Source organism: Tachypleus tridentatus, chromosome 8 (assembly GCF_004210375.1).
Source record: "Tachypleus tridentatus isolate NWPU-2018 chromosome 8, ASM421037v1, whole genome shotgun sequence".
Lineage (NCBI taxonomy): Eukaryota > Metazoa > Arthropoda > Merostomata > Xiphosura > Limulidae > Tachypleus > Tachypleus tridentatus.
Window position 1 is genome coordinate 95,569,459 of NC_134832.1, and position 20,421 is coordinate 95,589,879.

General features: G+C 32.2%; 1 protein-coding gene across 1 annotated transcript in view; it reads right to left on the reverse strand.

The window, feature by feature from the left end:
* The window catches only part of LOC143222988 (putative lipid scramblase CLPTM1), a 78,039-nt gene that overhangs the window by 18,885 nt on the left and 38,733 nt on the right, over positions 1-20,421 (reverse strand). Inside the window, exons 6-8 of the mRNA XM_076450314.1 lie at positions 13,885-14,002; positions 11,972-12,074; positions 3,846-4,084 (exon numbers count right to left, since the gene is read on the reverse strand). Coding sequence (XP_076306429.1) covers positions 3,846-4,084; positions 11,972-12,074; positions 13,885-14,002 — 460 coding nt within the window. The remainder of the gene's footprint in view (positions 1-3,845; positions 4,085-11,971; positions 12,075-13,884; positions 14,003-20,421) is intronic.

Consider the following 20,421-nt stretch of genomic DNA (forward strand, 5'->3'; position numbering starts at 1 on the left):
AAGAATCACTTGACAGTTAAGACACAAACTACCCATGAGCTGTTCTACATCTTTATACTTATCTCAAAGAATCACTTGACAGTTAAGACACAAACTTCCCATTAGCTGTTCTACATCTTTATACTTACCTTGAGAACCACTCCACAAACTTCCCCATAAGTTGTTTAAAATGTACCTAGAGAACCATTTGACAATTAAAATACAAACTTCCCCAGTTATAAGTTCCAAAAAGAAACAAAAAAAATGCACTTCCCACAGTACATATTATTACAAACATAAAAAATGCTCTTCCCAGAAGATGATGTACATGAAGTACTTCATTTATGAAATTTGCAGAAGATATTTTTCTTCCTAATGTTGATGAGAGAAGTTTGACTTGGCTGGATAGAAAAATAAAGAAGGTTTGTGAGACAAACCAGTTATGTTTAAATACAGAAAAGGTGGGTGTATTAACTTAAAATCAGACTGTCAGAAGACATGGAAAGGTATGTTAGAGATATTTCCACTGAACAATGTAGCTGTTACTATCCTTAGCCTCCTTTGCTTTTCACATACCAAATGATTCTTCAGCATGTATATGTTTATGAACTATAAAAAGAGCCAAAATACTTCAAAGAGCTCTGGCATGCTTAAGTACATAACAGTTTTAGCTCTAAGATCTCAGACTGGAAATAAATTATGTGTAAAGCATATTCCCAATATCATCAGAACCTCATGATGAAATCACCACATTTAAAAAAGATGATGATGATAAGCCTTAGAAGTTGGAGCAAATGTTTTAGATTGGGGACAATAACTAGTAGACAGTGAAGAACCATATGAAGAACCAAGAGCAATTATAATTAAGTGCGAGTTCTCAAAGACAGCTTGTTAAGTTGTATAAAAAAGTGTTATTTATATTTAAAAATTAGGTCCAATTACGAATATAATTGATAAAAAACTTTAAAGACAACATAAAACTTTCACACAGTTGTGCTTAGCAAATATAGAAGAACACAGGTTATTACCTAAATGTATTGAAGAAAAGTGAAAAGTGATTATTCTATAAATTAAATCAACTGTGATTATATTTAGTTTAGAACCTCTACTATTGAAAATATTAATAATTTAATCAGTCTTCACATCTGTAATACATTTAACTTTCAATATTTAAATAATATAAATATAGTGATTATGAATATAAATACACAAACACCAATAATTATATTTTATTAAAATACTCTACAGGTCATAAGAGTCGCAGAAATGTTAGAAAGTATGAATTACTTCCATGGTAAATATATTTTAATTACTGGTAATTTTATGTCATTAGTTATATTTGCATAAAAAATTATCAAATACAATCAATATTTGATAATACCAATATTTTTAAATGTTCTTCAGTTAACACCACATATAAATATATTTAAGAGGTTATAAGCAGTTAAAGACAATTCTGGGTATTTTTTACAGTACTAACTTAAATCGTTTTCCTTTATTTTTTATGAGTAATCTTAAAATACAAGTTTTTGGCTACAATATCAGGTTATTTGCAGATGTTACATTCTGAGAAAGCTAAGCAACATTTATTTTTTCCAAAACAAAATAATAACAAATAATGAATAATGTTTACTTTGATTATGTTACTTTAAGTCCTTTAAACATTTTTCAAAATCTCTGGGTGCGTAAAATAGTTATTTTAAACCTCTTCATTTTGGTTACATATGTCAAAATCAATAAGAAAGGGTTTTGAGTATATTACAAACATTAGTAGCTGAGTTTGTGTAGAAAATATAAATATTTGATGTTTAAATATATATGTTTCATTTTTTAGTTATTTGGTTTGCTATCTTGATCTTGAAACAACACATAGTAACAAATCGTATGTGCAACTATGTTGCTTCTGGCCATCCATGTTAAATGTTCCAATTCTCAATTTCAAAGTAAATGTGGTAATTAAGATTCATGCATTCTGGGAAGGTTACTGTACAAGACTTCCAAATTTAAAATTATTCTATTCTTCTATTACAAAAGCATGCAAATAAATAAGTTTTATTGTTTTGAAAAAAAAAGACATTCATTATGTGCAACTGTATCAGTTAATAAGGTACTACCATTGGTTGTAAGTAAGTTAAATAACTTAACTCTTATTTTTATTTTTCAATTACTTTTTTCTTCTTTACTTTAGAGAGCTGTCACCTTCCCACAACTGTTTCCAGGCAATGAATGGTGATTAGATGTGGGGCATTGTAAGCTTGAGCACCCATATCTTGTTCTCCTAATTTCTATTTCTATATTGCTATTCCTTTATCTTATTTCTTTATATAAGACTAGCAAATGGAAGGTTACGGCTGACAGACAGTGTATCCCCACTGCAATGTTGGTTCTACTTTCACAGCCACCTCCAAAACCTGGAGTACATTTTATATCCCACATTATAGCTTGTACCCTGGGATCCTTTAAATTGTGCAGCATTTTTATTCCAATTAATTTTGGTTTTGGCTTGTTTTTGGTTATAACAAACTAATATAATTAGTCAGAGGTTTGGATTTGTTGTTTTTAATAGTCCTTTGATTTTTTTTCAATTTAATTTACTTAACTATATCAATATTAATTTTCTCTAAAAAATTACATAAATGTATATATATAGTAAAACTTTTCATGTAGTAGATGAAAAGAAAGAAAATAAATAAATATTAATTTTTAATTCAAAACTTTCTTAACAGCTTTTCTAATAAAATCATGAATGCTACAAAACACAAGGAACACAAGGGTTTGGCTAAAACTTAGAATGGCTGATTTTATACAACAGTGCAGAAAAGTATACCAGTATTCAAGTAATTCAATATAGTTGTTAAATTTAATTTATTGAAGACCTTTTACAGAGGGTGGCATACCATTTCTTAGTTAGCCCAGTGCAGTCAACATGCTGAAGAAGCAGGAATTGGCTAAATAATCATGTTTCATATTCTAAAGCATTCTCATACGTTGTACACATTCCTAAACTGGCATGTGGAGTTTTATGAATGGTTCATAACATAAGAGGAACTGAATGAACTCATCAGCTTGAAGATTTTTTGAACAGACCTGACAACATTTAGGCCAACAATACAATTACTAAGCATAACTGTCAATATGACATGGTCATTCATGACCAGGAGTAGGTTTGGTATAACTTGACAGAAACATGGTGACTATTCATTTGCAAAACATAAGAGGACAACAGGTGGTGTACCATCCTACTATTCACTAGATGTCACTTGTTTTTAACAAATGGATGGATATCAAGGTCAGTGAAATGGACTGCACACTATAAATACTTTATACTATTATACAAACCCACACAGACACAAATATATGGGTATGTGTGGAATCATCCAACACTCAGTGGTTGTCACATGTTCACATAGCCTGGAAACTTGAAATGGAGAATTTCAACAGCCTGCACAACCATAACTCTATAAGTACTACAAAACTTAAACTTGAACCTGAGTGAAAATAACAAGGCCAAAGAGAACCATGGTGATGAATAATTTAATTACAAATTCCTAATATACTTTTGATCACCAATAAATAAATTAAGATGTACTTATAAAGACTAAAATGTTTAATTCCTCTAACATGACATTTCAGAGTGGTAGGTGTAATTAACCACAAGGATAACCATATATGTAATACATACAATACAATAACTTCTGATATGCTTAAAATAGCTCAATACTTTCACTAGCATAAACATTTTATATCAACGAGATTTTATTTTAACTAGATAATTTAATAAACTAAAACTTTAAAAACCTGTAACAGATTAAAACATTTTTTAAAATATTGCTAAAATAATCTGAAGTAATTTAAATTTTTCATACCATTTTTAAATGCAAGAAACTCAAAGACACTGTGAAATAAAGAAACTACAATGGTTATGCCTAGTAAGTATGGTGATGTCTCTAGAAATGTTTCTTTCATGGTGTCTTGTTCCTCATCAGATTCTTCCATCAAATTCTGACCCAAGACAGATGTCCAGCGAGACCTCATAGTCTGAGCAGCATATAACTGCCAGCGAAACAGGGACAATGGTTGGTAAGTAAGACGTAATGGAAGATATCTAGAAAAAGAAAAATTATTTTATAGCAATATAATTAGGACACATCAGAAGTTAATTAAGAAGTGACTGATAAATAATTAAAGATTCTTAAAAAAAATGTCCCAGAACATTTTCTTCATAAATGGATGCTTTCAACACAGTTTTTAAGAAGCACAAATTAGAATGGTGGTAATTATAAGATAAAATTTATTTATTTTGAAATTGTGAGTCTTATGACTTGATTCATATAAATTCATACTTTCCTGAACATTGTTTTCAACATATCAAAATATCCTATACTAAAATAAATTTAAACTGAGTCTTTCATTTCTTTAGATTTCTTAATATATGCACTTTACAGAAACATCACTCATAATAATTTCATAATGTATGTAAGAAAAGTGACAGGAGAGCAAATTCATGAACCCTCTTTAATTAAAACGACTAACACATTTCCATTTAAGTCCTAACAATGATAAAAATGACTGGCTAGGTCTTAATTTCTTATAGTAAAAGAAGCCATCATTCAAGCTTTCTGATGAATCAAGTAATTTCTAAATAAACTTATTTCTAAATATGATTACAAAAATCCCCAACGAAAATTCATAAGCTTATTTCACAACCTCTATCTTAAATTAATATCTTTAGTCAGTGTAGTTACAGATAGTTCACACATCACACTCAGTTCTTAGTCCTTTTCTGACCACAATGATACTTTTATTCTGTTGACTGACAAACCACTAACCAAAGAACATCTGGAGTATTAGACATATATCAAGCAACTTGGAGGAAGAAAGAAGCTGATTTGGTAACTTCAATTTTCAGAATCTATTTTCAAAACAAATTCACTTACTATGATGTTTTACTAACATTTATTACAATGTTTCAATATAATCAATCCTGAAAATTATTTTTTTTGCATTTATAATGAATTTTACATGTTTAGATATTATCTTAAGGGTAAATACAAAAAAGAAAAGCATTTTACTTATTGTTTTGTCTCGGCATTTCAGAGTATGACTAAATTGAGTACAGTCACTACTAAGTTTCCTTTACTGAACTATCTATTTTAATTATTAAAAAAATAAAACTGTAATTTGGTGTACGTATATTTTACAGAACACATATCTTTTGAATTACATTTTGTACACAGCAGCCAAAAAACAAAAATAATTTATACTGACTGGTAAAATAATGAGTAAACAAAGAGAGAAAAGCAAAGGTGCATGTTACTTTTAGGATAGAAACATTTTAAAATGTTCACATGCTGGTTGTGTATAAGATGTAAAAGACAGAAGTATACAGAATGCAGTACTTTAAGATGCATAAGATAAAAAATTAGTTATTTAATGGTATAATATACAAATATTCTAGATCAATGCCATGTATTTAAAAAGCAGTGGGTTATATTGCTCGTTACATAGGAAATGAAAGGAAGGTGGTGAGTACTACTTCTCATATTACCTAAGAAACAATTACACAAGACCATGAAAAAAGTGGTTAACTGTACTGTTCATCTGAGATCAGTAAAAAAAGTAAAACATCACTGTGCATTGTACACATGATGGAGGAGAAGCAGTTACATAAAACTGAGAAAAATGGTTAATTTTACAGCTTAACTTTGATAAGTAAATAAAGCATTTACCCATTTGCAATGTACACATTATCTTAACTTAAAGAAGCTATATAAAAGACAATAAGAAACTGGTTATTTTTATTATAGAAAGTGCATATGCTGAAATGTAACCAGATACACAAGGCAGCAAGAAGATGGATTAACAGAAATGAAGAAGTTGCATTAGGAAAGAAAACATTTACTTTACTGACATTGTACATCTTGGCGTTATAAAGTATGACAAATATAATTGTATATGAGTCTAAAAATTTGCTTGTGTGAATGTCAATTTCAATTTAGGCATGTTTGTGACTAAAAATTTCTAAATGGCAACATAAAGAAAATAAAGTTGAAATCTGTTACCCTCGGAAAACTCTCATAGCATAACTATAATGTATTCTAGAAATGCATTTACTGATGCCTACTGGTAATCTCACATTAAAAACTACAAATCCTTCCATCAAATGAATACCCATGACCAATCAATGCAGCCACTGCATTTCCAGGGTTACAGAAGGTGAGCAAAATGAAAAGGTGTCAAAACAAAAAAGTAGCTAATAGACAGTACATAAAATCTAACCATGACAATAGTGTGTTAAATTCATACATATTGGTATCCTTAGAGGAACATCGGGAGATGGAGTGAAACTGTTCTGCATCTTGTATGATGAGGATGAAAATGACCTCAGAACGGTCAAGGTGCACTAAGGGAAGTAGCATACAAACACAAATTTGAAAAAAAAAAAGGAGAGAAAGAGAGAATACTTCCATATAGGGTTCAATTCCAATACTATTTCATACTGAGCATGTTTTCTCAGTTTTTAAGTATTTCTACAGATTCTCTAGTAGAAAAAATTGGGTTCTGCAATGATTCTTGATTGAATCAAGTTAATCTCATGGTGATTTTATGAATGTGTAAAGTTAAACCTTATTTTTCAATTTCCCTTCAATGACAGTAGTCTTTGCATTTCTTTACCCTAAGAGAAAGATAATTTTGTTTGACGAGTATGAGTAATATTATGAGAATATGAAGTGGAATAAATGCCTTGTCTGTAGTGGTCTTCTATCTCATCTTTCCTTCTATTAAATTTATTTGAGTTTTTTTTCAATGATGTATAAGCTAGTTTAATTTTTTGTTTTAAAATACTATCTATTTTGTTTAGCATCAAATAGTAAAAAGAGTACTGTTAGATAAGGACAGTCTTTTAACCTATTTCCAATTATTTATTTTTTACAAAGCTATTTAATTTTGTTGTACATTTAGTTCATATCCTCAAGAAATAGCAACATTTTTGAGTTAGTTCAATTCATCATGAATGCCACTCTTGGTGGAACAAATGTTCAACATATTTTATGATTTGGCCTCAGCAGGCTCAAAAACAATGAAGAAATCACTACTTGCATGTCTATACAAGGAACAGAACCTATCCAAAAAGTTTTCATCAAAAGAGGAATCAGAGATCAGAATGATAATTCATGCTTTTCTAGCAGGCAGAGTTTGAAACATAAAATATCACAACAGCAGTGACAATCAAGTCATCAGAACACAATACACTTTTGTGTTACCATTCACAATTTTTTGAAATTGCAGCACACCACTAAACTGTAGGTACAAATAAAAAAAAAGTGGAAACAACAGCTGACCTCAGGGTGTATATTTCTTTTTGTGCATAACATTTGCCTTCAACTAACTGATTATATGTCAAAGTTACCTCCCACCATTTGTGCTTTAATAAGAGATGATAAAGTATCTGCATTCTAAAACATTATGGGAATGGGGCAAAGAAAACCAGGCATTTGAATAATATATAGGATAGTATAAAAAATTATTCTACATAATGAAAAAGGAGTTTTCCAACAGAACATACAAAAGCCCCAAGACAAATGTTTCCAGTGTGGCTTGTTCTTATTTACTTTTCATGAGTTTAACACACAATAAGTGAGAAGATCAGGGTAAAAGATGACATGGGCACATTATTATATAAATATCTTAAATTCAGAATACATTCAACATTTCTGTATCATGAGATAGTTAAACAGCATTTCAACAGGCATCAAAAAATCCTATCCATGTGTGTAATATGGACAAGTTCACAAACATTTCTCACCACTCTCAACACAACAGTTTCTAACATATAGAAGACAAGACAATATGAACCATTATGCTACATAGTTTAAGTTTAATTCATGTGCAGTATTGTTTTTTATTTTTCCTAGCAAAAGCATACTTAAAACTTTATGAATGTCTGGATGGAAAAGAAATTTAAACAGTATATGATATGATTATAAATGAAAGATGAACCTTTTTGCATCCTTCATATACATACACTATAGCATAGACCTGCAAAGTATTGGCTACAGTATGCATCCTCACTATTCTGTATGAGGTACTAAAACAACTTCCAAAAACCATTTCTCCATTTTTTACCTTTTAACCAATTCATAACGAAAACCAACTTAGTGGTCACGAAATTAATATTCAAGTATACAGCTTCCAACTGTTTCTTTGATTGTATGCTATTAACTTATTGATATTGATAACTGGTAACAAAACAAAGTAATCTTGAATGGTTAACACTAGATGACTGTCATTACATAATACTCATAGCATCCAGGTAATATTGTATGTGATGATGACACTTAGGTTATATGTACGTATGTACCTGCCATTATAACACGCTGAGAGATTACAAGATTGCTGTGTCCACTTCAGCTGTCAGAAAAGTTAGCACAACTGAGAGGTAAAGCTTACCTCAAATATTTCCATGACAAAACTTAGAAAGTTTTTCACTTACACTGTAGTGAAGTGAAACTATAACTTTACGGCAAAGATTGCCACAACCTACTACTTTGAATTATGATGAGCAGGATCTAGCTACAGTTGAAACAAGTTAAACTAGTTATACAATAATGTAGAAACTTTTGAAAGGTCATATTACAACTGATATGATAACTTACAGCATTTACTGATACAAATTAAACATTTGTCAGGTTTGAATGTTCCCATGAGCGATACGTCTCATTTCTATTCTAGAATGTCGACTAGGCCACACTATGAAATGGCAGTAATCACGAACCTACTGCATAAGATGAATCAGCTGATAATCATATAACAAAGAAAAATTTAAAACACACTATTCTAAACTTACTGCTTAATTGATATTTTATCTCCTATATTCAATACTGTCAGTGGAAGAGGTAAAGGTTAGCATGATATAAGCAAATTTTGAGAGTATAATAAATGGTTGAAAAAAAATTTATTTACAAGATATTCGAGGATTTCTATACACTGTTAAACTTAAAAATCAATGACTTACTAATAAATGTTGCTTGTCTGCCACTAAAATCTGAGCCACTAAAATCTGACTTACTAATAAATTTTGCTTGCATTAATATGATTGATTCCATTTTCATCTTCACTCTCTGTGTTGCAACTTTTTCGTTTGTTTCTGATTTTTTCTTACTGTTTTCTCTTAAAAATAATAGTTCATCTGCAGTTATAAATAAATTATTTAAGTAAACTTTGCATAACGTTTTGTTAAAACCTGTCAGTAAATTTAGAAACAGTTGGAAGGGAAAACACTTTATGTAACTCCAAAATTGCAGTCATTTTCATAGTTTTCCCACTTGCAAAAAATGGAAATGCCCTATAGGTCACTTTGTCAAAACCATTTTCCTGAAATGTCATTTTTTATGATTATTTTAACATATTTCTATATTAAATTTGTTTTGTTATGTAAATCATTGCAATAAATCTTAAGGATTAAATACATGATTTATCACATAGATTGGCTTAAGGATAAAACCTTTATGCAGCTTATACTTTTATGCATATGCAATGTTTTCTACAAACTAAAGGAAACTACAGCCTTATAATATACATACAAGAAAAAAAAAAATTAAATTCAAAGTCTTCTCTCGGTACCTTGGAAGTAGAAGTGTTTGAATAAATTGATTCTCTTACATTAATGTTTAAGTTAAAGAATTTCTATGAAGTAAGCCTACCAATTTCAATAAAATCTTTACTGTATGTAAGCTCTTGTTAAAGTAAATTCTTATTTAAAACAGAGTTACGATAATGCTTACACTGACAGTAACATTTATCATTAAAAATTAGAAGTATACAAAGTTAGAGAGAATTTGTAGATAGGGTTATCTTTAGCATAATGTTGAATATAAAGAATATGTAAAAGACACTGCTTCCCTTTACCTCTCACTTCAATACATGCTTACACTAATAACTGTATAACATTTTGCTTATAATTCTGTTGAAAACAACATCCCTACAGATTAAAAGCCAACATTATACATCTTATAAAACTCAATACTTCTTATGTTTAACCTTCTCCCTCAACTAAAAGTGACCATGTTTTGCCTTGATCTGTAATGCAACTTACTCTTTGTAGGCAAATGCTAATTTCAATAAATCATATAAGAGCTAGGAGTAACTGTGTAAACCATTAATCACACTTTAACTCATGGTTTGTAACTGGCAAATAATGTTCACAAATGTAAATAATTAATAAAGAAAAATTAATTTAGTTAAAAGTAATACAACAGCCATATTAATTCTACAGTAACAAAGTATACAGTTTAGTATTAGCTATTTTTTCCAGCATATATATCACAACAAACACACCCACACTATTCATCCTTATGTCATGCATTTTTCAAAGCTAACACTTAAGTAATACAGTTCCAATATGTAAGGACACAACAGTAAATTGTCTATATAAAACAAGTTAAAATGCCTGTCATTTGATGTGGAATGTGTAAACATAATTAAAACAATGCAAGTTTGACATCAATCCTATATTTCAAAGTAGTAAGTTAAACTTTACTTTAAAATTATAATAAAGTTTCTTCATAAACAACATCTAAAGAAGCCTTATCAACAAATAAAGGTTTTGAGGTAATCCCACCATTGAACACCCTACATCTCATTCACCATATGAGAAAAGCATGGTTTTTTGAGAAATAATACAGCAATTTTCATACTTTTACCTTGAATCATTTTCGAATATTCAACAATGTCTAAAGCATCAACCTGTCAAGATTGTTTGAGATTGACTCAAAAGGCTGGGAGTAATTAACCAACAAGTTTTACAAACTAGAAATAGGGTTAATTTAAATTAACTTAGGATATTTCCCATAGTTTATAGTGCTTATATACAAATTTTGGTTGAGATTGGCCCAATAGGACCAAAGAAGTTAGGGTAAATACAAAGCACATACAGTCTTTAAATCTAACAAACACAAACACACAGACAGATAAGTAAAATAATCATCAGTAATTTTTACCCAATTACATCACAGGTTTGTTTCATAATTTTCCCTTATTGTGTCATGATTCACCAACTAAAACTTCATAAACTGTTACAAAATAACATTACGTTATGTATTTACTAATTACAGTATATCTGATATTTTAAAGTACAGTTATTTACTGTTGTTTTAAAAATGTTTATGTATTTGAAGTGAGAATACATACCTAACTATTCACAAGTAAATATACCAAAATGCATTGCTAAAATGTCATTCTTCTCAGCAGTGGCTCATAATGCATTAAATTTGACTTTGCTGTTCAAGCAAAGTATAACTGATAAAAATTTTATTCAAAAATACCAATTCTAACAGCTTTATGTACAACACTGTATTCTGGTCACAAAGCCATCATTGAGAAAGCAATGTATTTCATGAACTTGTTTTTGACAACTTCTCATAACACAAGAGTGTGATCTTGTAGTGAAACTAAAGTAGGCCAAGAGCTAAAAAAACAACATGAATACTATTTTTGTACAATCTACACTGCTGTAACAGGTACTTAAGCTGTTGGAAGGAGTGGATAGTTCTGCCTAGAAAATTTAGTTTATAGATTCATTCACTGAGGACTTGTAGACAATGTTAAAGCACATGTGTTAATTATAAAAACAACAAAGAGAAAAGTGTAAAACCTAAATACATATAATTATAGTCATAAACCCATTTAACTATTTAGAGTTTACATAAAGAAGTTAAAAGTGAAGAAACTCGGTACACAAAAAATTGTGGGTTCAAAGAATATAACAGAATACAAAAGTATATGTAGAAACTAGAAAATCTAAAACATGAACACCTCTGTATTCTTATATACAACTAATGCCAATGTTTTTAAATACAATATTTTCATAATTCACAAAAGTTAACCAAGTATTTAATAATAAGTAAAAAGTAATCATTTTTACACTGTTACAGGTTACATTTTATAAACATTAATTTTTGTTGTAGAAGATTTGTTAAAAAAAGCTACTTGCTTTGTTGTTTTATTGATAGGCTGGTATTCTCTCATAAGATTCCAGTAATCATTCAAGAAGACCACAGGGTAGTACTTGCCAGTAGTTGGCTCAAAATCAATATCTTAAACAGAAATTTTATAAAATGAAATTAGGAAAGAACAATGTCCAAAATTAAAGTTTTTGAAACATTTAAAATAATGAACTTATCAAATCATGGTAACAAATGTTCTCAAAACAATTATGAATATTTATACAACTATTACATGCATCTAAACTGAATTTCAGTTATTTCATAAGAAAGAAATAAAACATGGATATTAGTACAGATAGAGAACTAGCCTCATTAAACTGCTTATAATAATTAACTCTTTTCGTACAACAAGGTTAAAGCATGCATATCATGGTCTTTTACAGCTATTTTTAAAATCTAATTAAATAACTTATATTTAATGTTAGTCAACAAACTTGGCATAAATATGTAGATAACATTAGATATAAGTTATAAATTTAATTCTACCTTTAATTTCAAAGTGAAATATTAATTATAAAAAAATCTCAGTTTTCATTCCTCTATCTTGTGTTGTGAATTCTCCATTACCAGAGGGGCTCCTTCCATCCTATAATCGTTTTAGGGTAAATTGTTAAAGAAAATATTATGGTAATCTGTGTAAGAGAGGATGTAATACATGGATATGGCAAGTGGGTTTGATTATCTATCTTACACCTCTATAAATAAAGAAGATTTACAACTATAAAAATTAGACTTTCACTTGGTAATATCTTATATTATAATGAGTAACTTACAATAAATTCCATACTTTAGAGAAGGGTGGTAAATAAATTAGAGGAGAGGAAGACCTAGAAAGCAAATGTCACAATTCTCATACTAAAAGAGATTGAGGATTTTTATTTTAAAAATATTTCCTTATACAATCAAGAACTTAAATCATATATAATATTAAAATTTGTTTTATTAACTACATTTTGATGCCAAGTTTATTCATATACATTACAAATAAAGTAATGTAATTAAATGTTAAACATAATTCTGTTAACGGTCATGACAACAGTGCTTTAACTTATCCACAGTGAGATGGTTAATAGAAATACTTTATTTGAAAATATACTTTTTGAATAAAGCAATCTTACAGTGTTTGCTAAGAACTTGCCAAGTTTGGTGAATACACAATCAAGTTCAGTTTTAGTATATATAAATTTCCAAGGTAAGTCAAACTGGCCCACAATATCTTAAGGGATATTCACAACATTCAAAATTCATAAATTAAACTTAATTTTGGTACTCTGTAAATATCACTTTTACAACCAAAAATTAACTTTTAAAATTGTTAATTTTCCTATTTAAGTATCCCGGCTATTTGATACTAGTGTTAAAAATATTCAACATATGCAAACTTTTGACATTTTACTTTTTTTTTCATACAGCATTATAATATTCACCATTTGCATCATGCATATACATTGTTACTGTGTAGAAGTATGGTTATTGGATGAACCATGTGTCTTTAAGCAAAGCTAAATAACTTTAAAATGAAATTCTGAGCATATATTCACATAAAAGGAATTATTATTTATTGGAAAATATGTAAATAATATGGTAATTCTAAGAGAGAATTAACTTCAAAGCTTCAAAACAAATAATTCAAAATATTTCAAAACTGGATCTCAACCAACACATGAATGAGCCAAATTCTTTACAAAATCACACACCAAATTATAATCTTAACTAAATAATGGTTTAAAAGAAAACAGCTTCTGAAAACTAATTGGCTTATGAAAGTGTATAGCAGTTACCAATTCTTAAAATGGATAACAAAATTAGAAAAACCTACAACATATATAATGAACTATTAACTTTACAAAATGTTTAATATATATTTAAAAGGTTACTTGTTGTATAATATAAATCTTACATTCATCCAATGGAGGTGGAACGTGTCCTTGAACCCAAGCTGTATGGTCATCAATTATGTTTATTGTTATATTTGGATGCCAATGTGAGACTATCTCTTCAGTGTTTTTTTCAGATTTCTGTGGAAACAACACAACAATACCTCACATTACACATAAATGTTAATTTCACTGAATGAATTAAGTTATTCTATAATTTATCAAAGGCAAGAAATCAAGTACCTGACTGACGTTTTAAACTAAATAGTCAAATTTCATAGAACCAAAATGTCTGAGTACTGATATACATAAAAAAATAAGACGTTTTTGTTTTTTACCAGAGTGACATTATGACAAAATGCTCAGTTACATACTTTTAGAACATTAATTCACAGTACTGAAACACTGTTAAAAAAGGTTTAGTTCACAATAATGTGTCATAAGTCTCGAACATGTCAAAGGAAATCATGTCAGAAAGAGATACATGTAATTCAAAATTCTAGTGTATAAAGTAGGTTTCAAAAAAGAAAATTTGAAATAAACTAGTCAAGAAAAGTTGATAACCTTCAAAGAAAGTATAACAAACAATTTGGTTTCTTTATGTGACATGAAGACACATGGTGCACTTTCTTCCTTCTCATTTTAATATGGACTTTTCAAAAAATTGTGTTGGTTCTAAACCTAGGCATTTATTGCATAACATAGTTTAGAAAATAATGTTACCATAGGTAACTCAAATGCTTCCTTTTAAATAAGATTTGAACATTTGAGTACTGAGTTAACTGGTTAATGAGAATAAATGTTCAGGGAAGAAGTCAATCTAATTAACTTACAAGTGCAAATAACATTTTAGGTCTTTAATAAATAGATTTTGTTTTCATCATGTTTCTCACATATCAAGTCCAATTTATTTATTTATATACTCAAATTTAAATAGTTTCAGTTAAATTTAGTATCACTTCATAAAATATACTGCCAATTCTCCTATTATATAGTGCAGCGTTTCTCAACTGATTTCATACGAGAGAAACGGCTTATTGGTTCATTGATTGGATGTTTTATGGCACAAAGCAGCTGCCTATCTGCATCAAACATCCAGTAAAAGTTAAAATTAAATTTAGTAAAATTCATAAAAGGAAATTAAGGTAACACAAAACAAATTTCAAAAAGCATAAATAGCATAGAACCAACATTTACATCTAGTCTACAATGCTAAGAAAAAACTACAGTAATACAAGTTGTAAAGGACTTTCTGTAGCGTAACCGTAATTATAATAACTCACCAGAAAGACTAACAGGTAAGTACAAAAAACACTGTCAGTCACCTGAAATTGGTCTTTTCATTCCTGGTTCGGAGTTATTTGACGTTATTTCCATTTTTTAAAAAGTAAAGTAAAAGTTTTAAAACACTTGTAGCAAAATTTTAATAACAACTTGCCAGAATGACTAACAGGTAGTTCAAACAGCAGTGTTAGTAACCTGAAGTTGGTCTTTCCAGTTCTGGTTTCGAGTTATTTGGCATGATGGCCATTTTCTAATTTCAAATTGAACCAGATGTACTTTGATTCTTAAAAGAGAATCACATTAAAAACGGTCTAATGAATAAATTAAAAAAAACTTAAATGACATTAAAGAGATTAACGGCCTTTAAAAACTAAAATGTGGACAATGTCACCATTACCAATAATACTGTCTAATGTTATGGACAAACCTTGGGACAGAACAGGTTTAAAATGGTGCCATCGTTGAGAGTTGCAACATTGGCAAAAAAGTAAAATGTGGCTTATAGTAACCTCAATGTTACACAGACCACACACTGGTGCATTAGTTCCAGATAAAAGAAAATGATGAGTTAAAAAACTATAACCAATGCGTAGTCCAGTTAGAACAACTTCCTCTATCAGATCCTTATGGAAGCAAGATGGCCAAAGTCCAATTTGGGGTTTTATTTCGAAAAGCTTGTTTCCACTTTGCTCACTCCAAGTCAACTGCCAACTGGCATGAAGCCGAGTCTTAAATACAGAACCACAGTCCATGTATGGAACAGGCACAGCAGTGATAGTGCCAGAACAGATAGATTTAGCTGCAGTGTCAGCGAGCTCCATCCCGTGAATACCAATGTGGCTCGGTATCCAGTAAAACTGGACAAAAGTAGATGTTAAAGAGAAATGGACCAGTCAGTTTTGAATATTAGCAAGATCAGAATGTGAACTAATGTGAAGCAATTCCAGGGCCAATAAAGAACTAAGTGAGTCAGTATAAATAGTGCAATATAAGTACTGCTTAGCTTCTATGTGATCCAGTGCAAGAGAAATAGCATACAGTTCATCAGTGAACACAGAAGCTGTAGAGGGGATTCAGCACACAACAAATCAAGGCAGAGACTACATAGTCATCTGATTTTGAACCATCTGTATCAATAGGAATGGAATGATGTTTCGAAATATGTTCAGCAAATAAAAGACAGGGTATCTAATCGGGAGTGTCTGCTTTTCTTAGATGACTTAAAGTAGGTCACAAATGGGCACTGTAAGAAGCCATGATAGGATGGACTCACCAGTGGATACAGCAATCTTATCCAAGGAGAGACCCAATTTATCCAACTGTATCTGGATACAAAGGCAAAAAGAAGCAATGGCAGATTGTCTGTTCTGAGAAAGTAAGGCCCACCAAGGAAGGAAAACACAATCCCAAGTGGGATGGTTTGGTAAAGAATGAAGTTTTTAAGCATATAGTAAAGATAGTTGCAGACGGTGGAGGTGCAAAGAAGGTTCATGAGACTCTATGTATAAGTTCCAAACTGGGGAAGTGCAGAAAGCCACAGTGCAGAGCCAAAGTCCTTGATGATGAATGAGGTTCAGAACTTTAAGGCTGATGTTCTGGCAGATCCATAGACTAGTGATCCACAGTCGAGTTTTGATCGAATAAGAGCATGATACACCTTTAGAACAGAACATCGATCTGCTCCCCAAGTGGTGGAAGAGAGGACATGGAGGATGTTTAGTGCTCTTGTACATTTGACCCATAGCTGCTTGATGTATGGTAAAATGGTCAGCTCACGGTCAAAGATAAGCCCAAGAACTTTGTCTCAGGGACCACAAGCAGCACAACTTCACCAATACAAAGTTCAGGATCAGGATGACAACCCCATTGGTGGCAAAAGTGCATGCGAATTATTTTAAAGAGAGAGAAGTTAAAACCACTTGCTGTGGTCCACTTCAGTAAATGATTGAGAGCAGTCTGTAGCTACAGCTCAATATACCTCATGTTCGATGATTTGTTTGTTTGTTTTTGAATTTCGTGCAAAGCTATCTGCGTTAGTCGTCCCTAATTTAGCAGCGTAAAAGACTAGAGGGAAGGCAGCTAGTCATCACCACCAACTCTTGGGCTACTCTTTTACCAATGAATAGTGGGATTGACCATCACATTATAACGCCCCCACGACTGAGAAGGCGAGCATGTTTGGTGCACCTGGGATTTGAACCCGTGACCCTCAGATATGCCTTAACCCACTTGGTCACGCCAGGTCCCATGTTTGACAACTGACACGAGATGTGAAAGTCATTGATATAGAGTCTGTTTGCAACAGTGAGAGGGAGTTGTCCAGTGATGGCATTACTCTCTATACTGAAAAGTGTGACACTCAAAATGGCCCTGAGGGACTCCAAGTTCCTGTAGAAAAGAAAGGAAAAGTGTTGAACATCCAAATGAACTTGGAATCTTCTGTCCATTAAAAATTTTTTAATAAAAATGGTCAAATGGCGACATAACCCAAAAATATGGAGGTCTCGCAAACTGCCATACCTCCATGTTGTATCATAATAAGCCTTCTAAATGCTAAAGAATACAGATACAAGTTGTTGTCATTTGAGAAAGGCTTCTCTGACTGATGTTTCAAGTCAAATCAGGTGGTCCATGGTGGAGTGCTGGTCTTGGAACCCACACTGGGTGGGCACGAAGAGGTTGTGTGATTTGAGGAACCGAACAAGACAAGCATTAAACATCCTCTCTAAGATCTTACACAGACAGTTTGTCAAAGCAATTGGATGGTAGTTTCAAGGAATCTTGGGATCCTTCCCAAACTCAGAAAAAAGAAGGATAATAGGCTGGTGCCAGGCATCAGGAAAAACATTCTCCTGCCAGATCTGGTTGAAAACAATCAGAAGGATTGCAAGAGAAGCAGAAATAGATGGTGCAGCACTTCATAGTATACATCATTGAGTCCAACTGATGTACTGCCAGACCAATAAAGGGCCATTTTGAGTTCCACCAGTGTAAAGGGGTGATTATAGTCATAGAGACAATCAGCTCAAAAAGAAAGAGGTGATCACTCTGCCCGAGTCTGACGGCTAAGAAGGTGGAGGAAGAAGCAGAAGTACTAGATACATGAAAAACGCTTTCACCTAGAGTATTGGTGATGCCTCGGGTGTCAGCTACTTCCTGGCCATCAGAGAGCAAGATCAAGAGAGGGGCAGAATTATATTGCCCATTGACCTTCCAAATCTTGTCCAATATGACTTTGGAACTGGTGGTAGAAGATATGCTGGTTATGAATTTAATCCAAGATTCCTTCTGGCTTTGACGTCTTACCCACTGATCATGTCCACAGGCCTGCTGGAAAGCAATGTGGTTTGAGACTGTGGGATACCTATGAAAAGTATCCCAGGCCCATTTTGAGCTTTCTGTGCCATATGGCAGGCAGGATTCTACCACCTAACAAGGATATTGTGGAAAAGTGTTGAAGTTTTAGGAATACATTGAAAAGCTGCTTGTATAATACAGCTAGTTACTGCTGCCACACAGTTGTCTATTGATGGCTTACAGGCGATGACAGGGTCAAGTTCTGCGAGAGCAGTGAAAGAGGGCCAGTTTGCATGATCCAGCTTTCGTATCCAGTATCCAAGAAAATGCCTGTACCAGGAACCAATGTAAGTGGATCTTGATATTTGTTGGAATGTATGTAAGGGACAGAGATGGGTGTTGAAGTTGATTCATCAACTTTTTCAACCATGAAGGTCAAAAGATTGTTCACTTGTATTGAGAACAATTCTTTGAGAGGCATAGAGAGATCTGTCTGCACTGCCATAGTAGTGGTGGAATGAAATGTAGCAGCATACGTCCAATATGAAATAGTGGGCAGCAACTTTCGAGCGTCAGGATAAGTAATGTAATGAATTGTTTTCAAACACTACACCTCTTTTTCTTCCAATCATTTAGGGCAAGAATGAAAGCAAGATGGATGAGAGTCATCACAATTGATGCAATGAGAGTCCATTTCACACTCATAGGCTTCATGGTCCTTGCCACAGGAACGAGAACACATAAAGGAACCACGTAATGATGATTTTGAGTGACCGAACAGCTGACACTGAAAACATTGGAGAGGGGTGGGAATGTATGGCTGTACCCTGTAATTAGGATAACCTGCCTTGATGGTGGCAGGTGGAGATGGCAATGTAAATGTCAAAATGATGATGTTGGTCAGCATTGTAATTCCATTTTTGCAAGTGGAGATACGCCTCACTGCGGAAACTCCTTGAGTGAAGAAACCAGTGAGAATCTCTGACTCAGGGATGTTCTTCAAAGCCCCCTGAACAATAACTCCTTGTAATGAATTCAAAGTAGCATGAGGTGTAACCTCAATAGGTATATCCCCAGTTGCCTTTGAATTCAAGAGGAGTTCACTGTGTTGTGATGTTTCAACCAATATGTCTCCAGATCGAAGCTTCTTTACTGACTTTGGAGAGCCAGCAAGTCCCTCCAGTCCCTTCTGAATAAAAAAGGGAAATATTTGCTCTAAAGGTTTCTCTGAAAGAAAATGTAGGACAAGAAAATGAGGTACAACTGGTGTTACATATGTTGAAGATTGCTGCTCAGAATCTTTAAGACGTAATCGTCTACCTATTGACTGTTTTTTCACTATTTTAAGTTTTTATTTGGAGTATTCATAATAAAGAAAGTAAATTTTGGTGCCCACTAACCCCACCTACCATGGAGCCCTCTGACGGGACACACTACAATGTCAAACAAAGACACTGCAGCAATGCCAAGGTTTCATGAGCACTACACCTAAACACCAGCATCAGATACAGTGCTCACAACACCTGTTGAGATCACCCAACACTGGTACTTGGTTGACCCTAGCCCAAATGGACTAGTCAACTGACCCAAGGAAAACCACCCCAAAGCTGCCCATCTACAGGAATTCAAGGCCAAAGTGGTGTGTTAGGGTTGGACCCCTCAACCACCAGGATCCTCTCCTCCCCTTCCCAAGTTGCCACACAGAGGAAACACATGGGTGGATGTTTAGATCCCAGAGGAGGTAAACTTAAAGAACAGAACCTTCCACAGGAGGTCCCCTCACCATATACAGGAATCCACACTGAGGGAGAAATGGCTTATCACCTATTTAGCTGCTGCAACCACTAAAATGAGAGTACAACTAAAAACCATTATGGTTTACATATAAATATTTATTTAGTACCAGTGGTTCAATAACAATCATATAACTGAACCTAACTAACTTTCTTTTAAGAAATCAGATTCATTTGAAGATATCA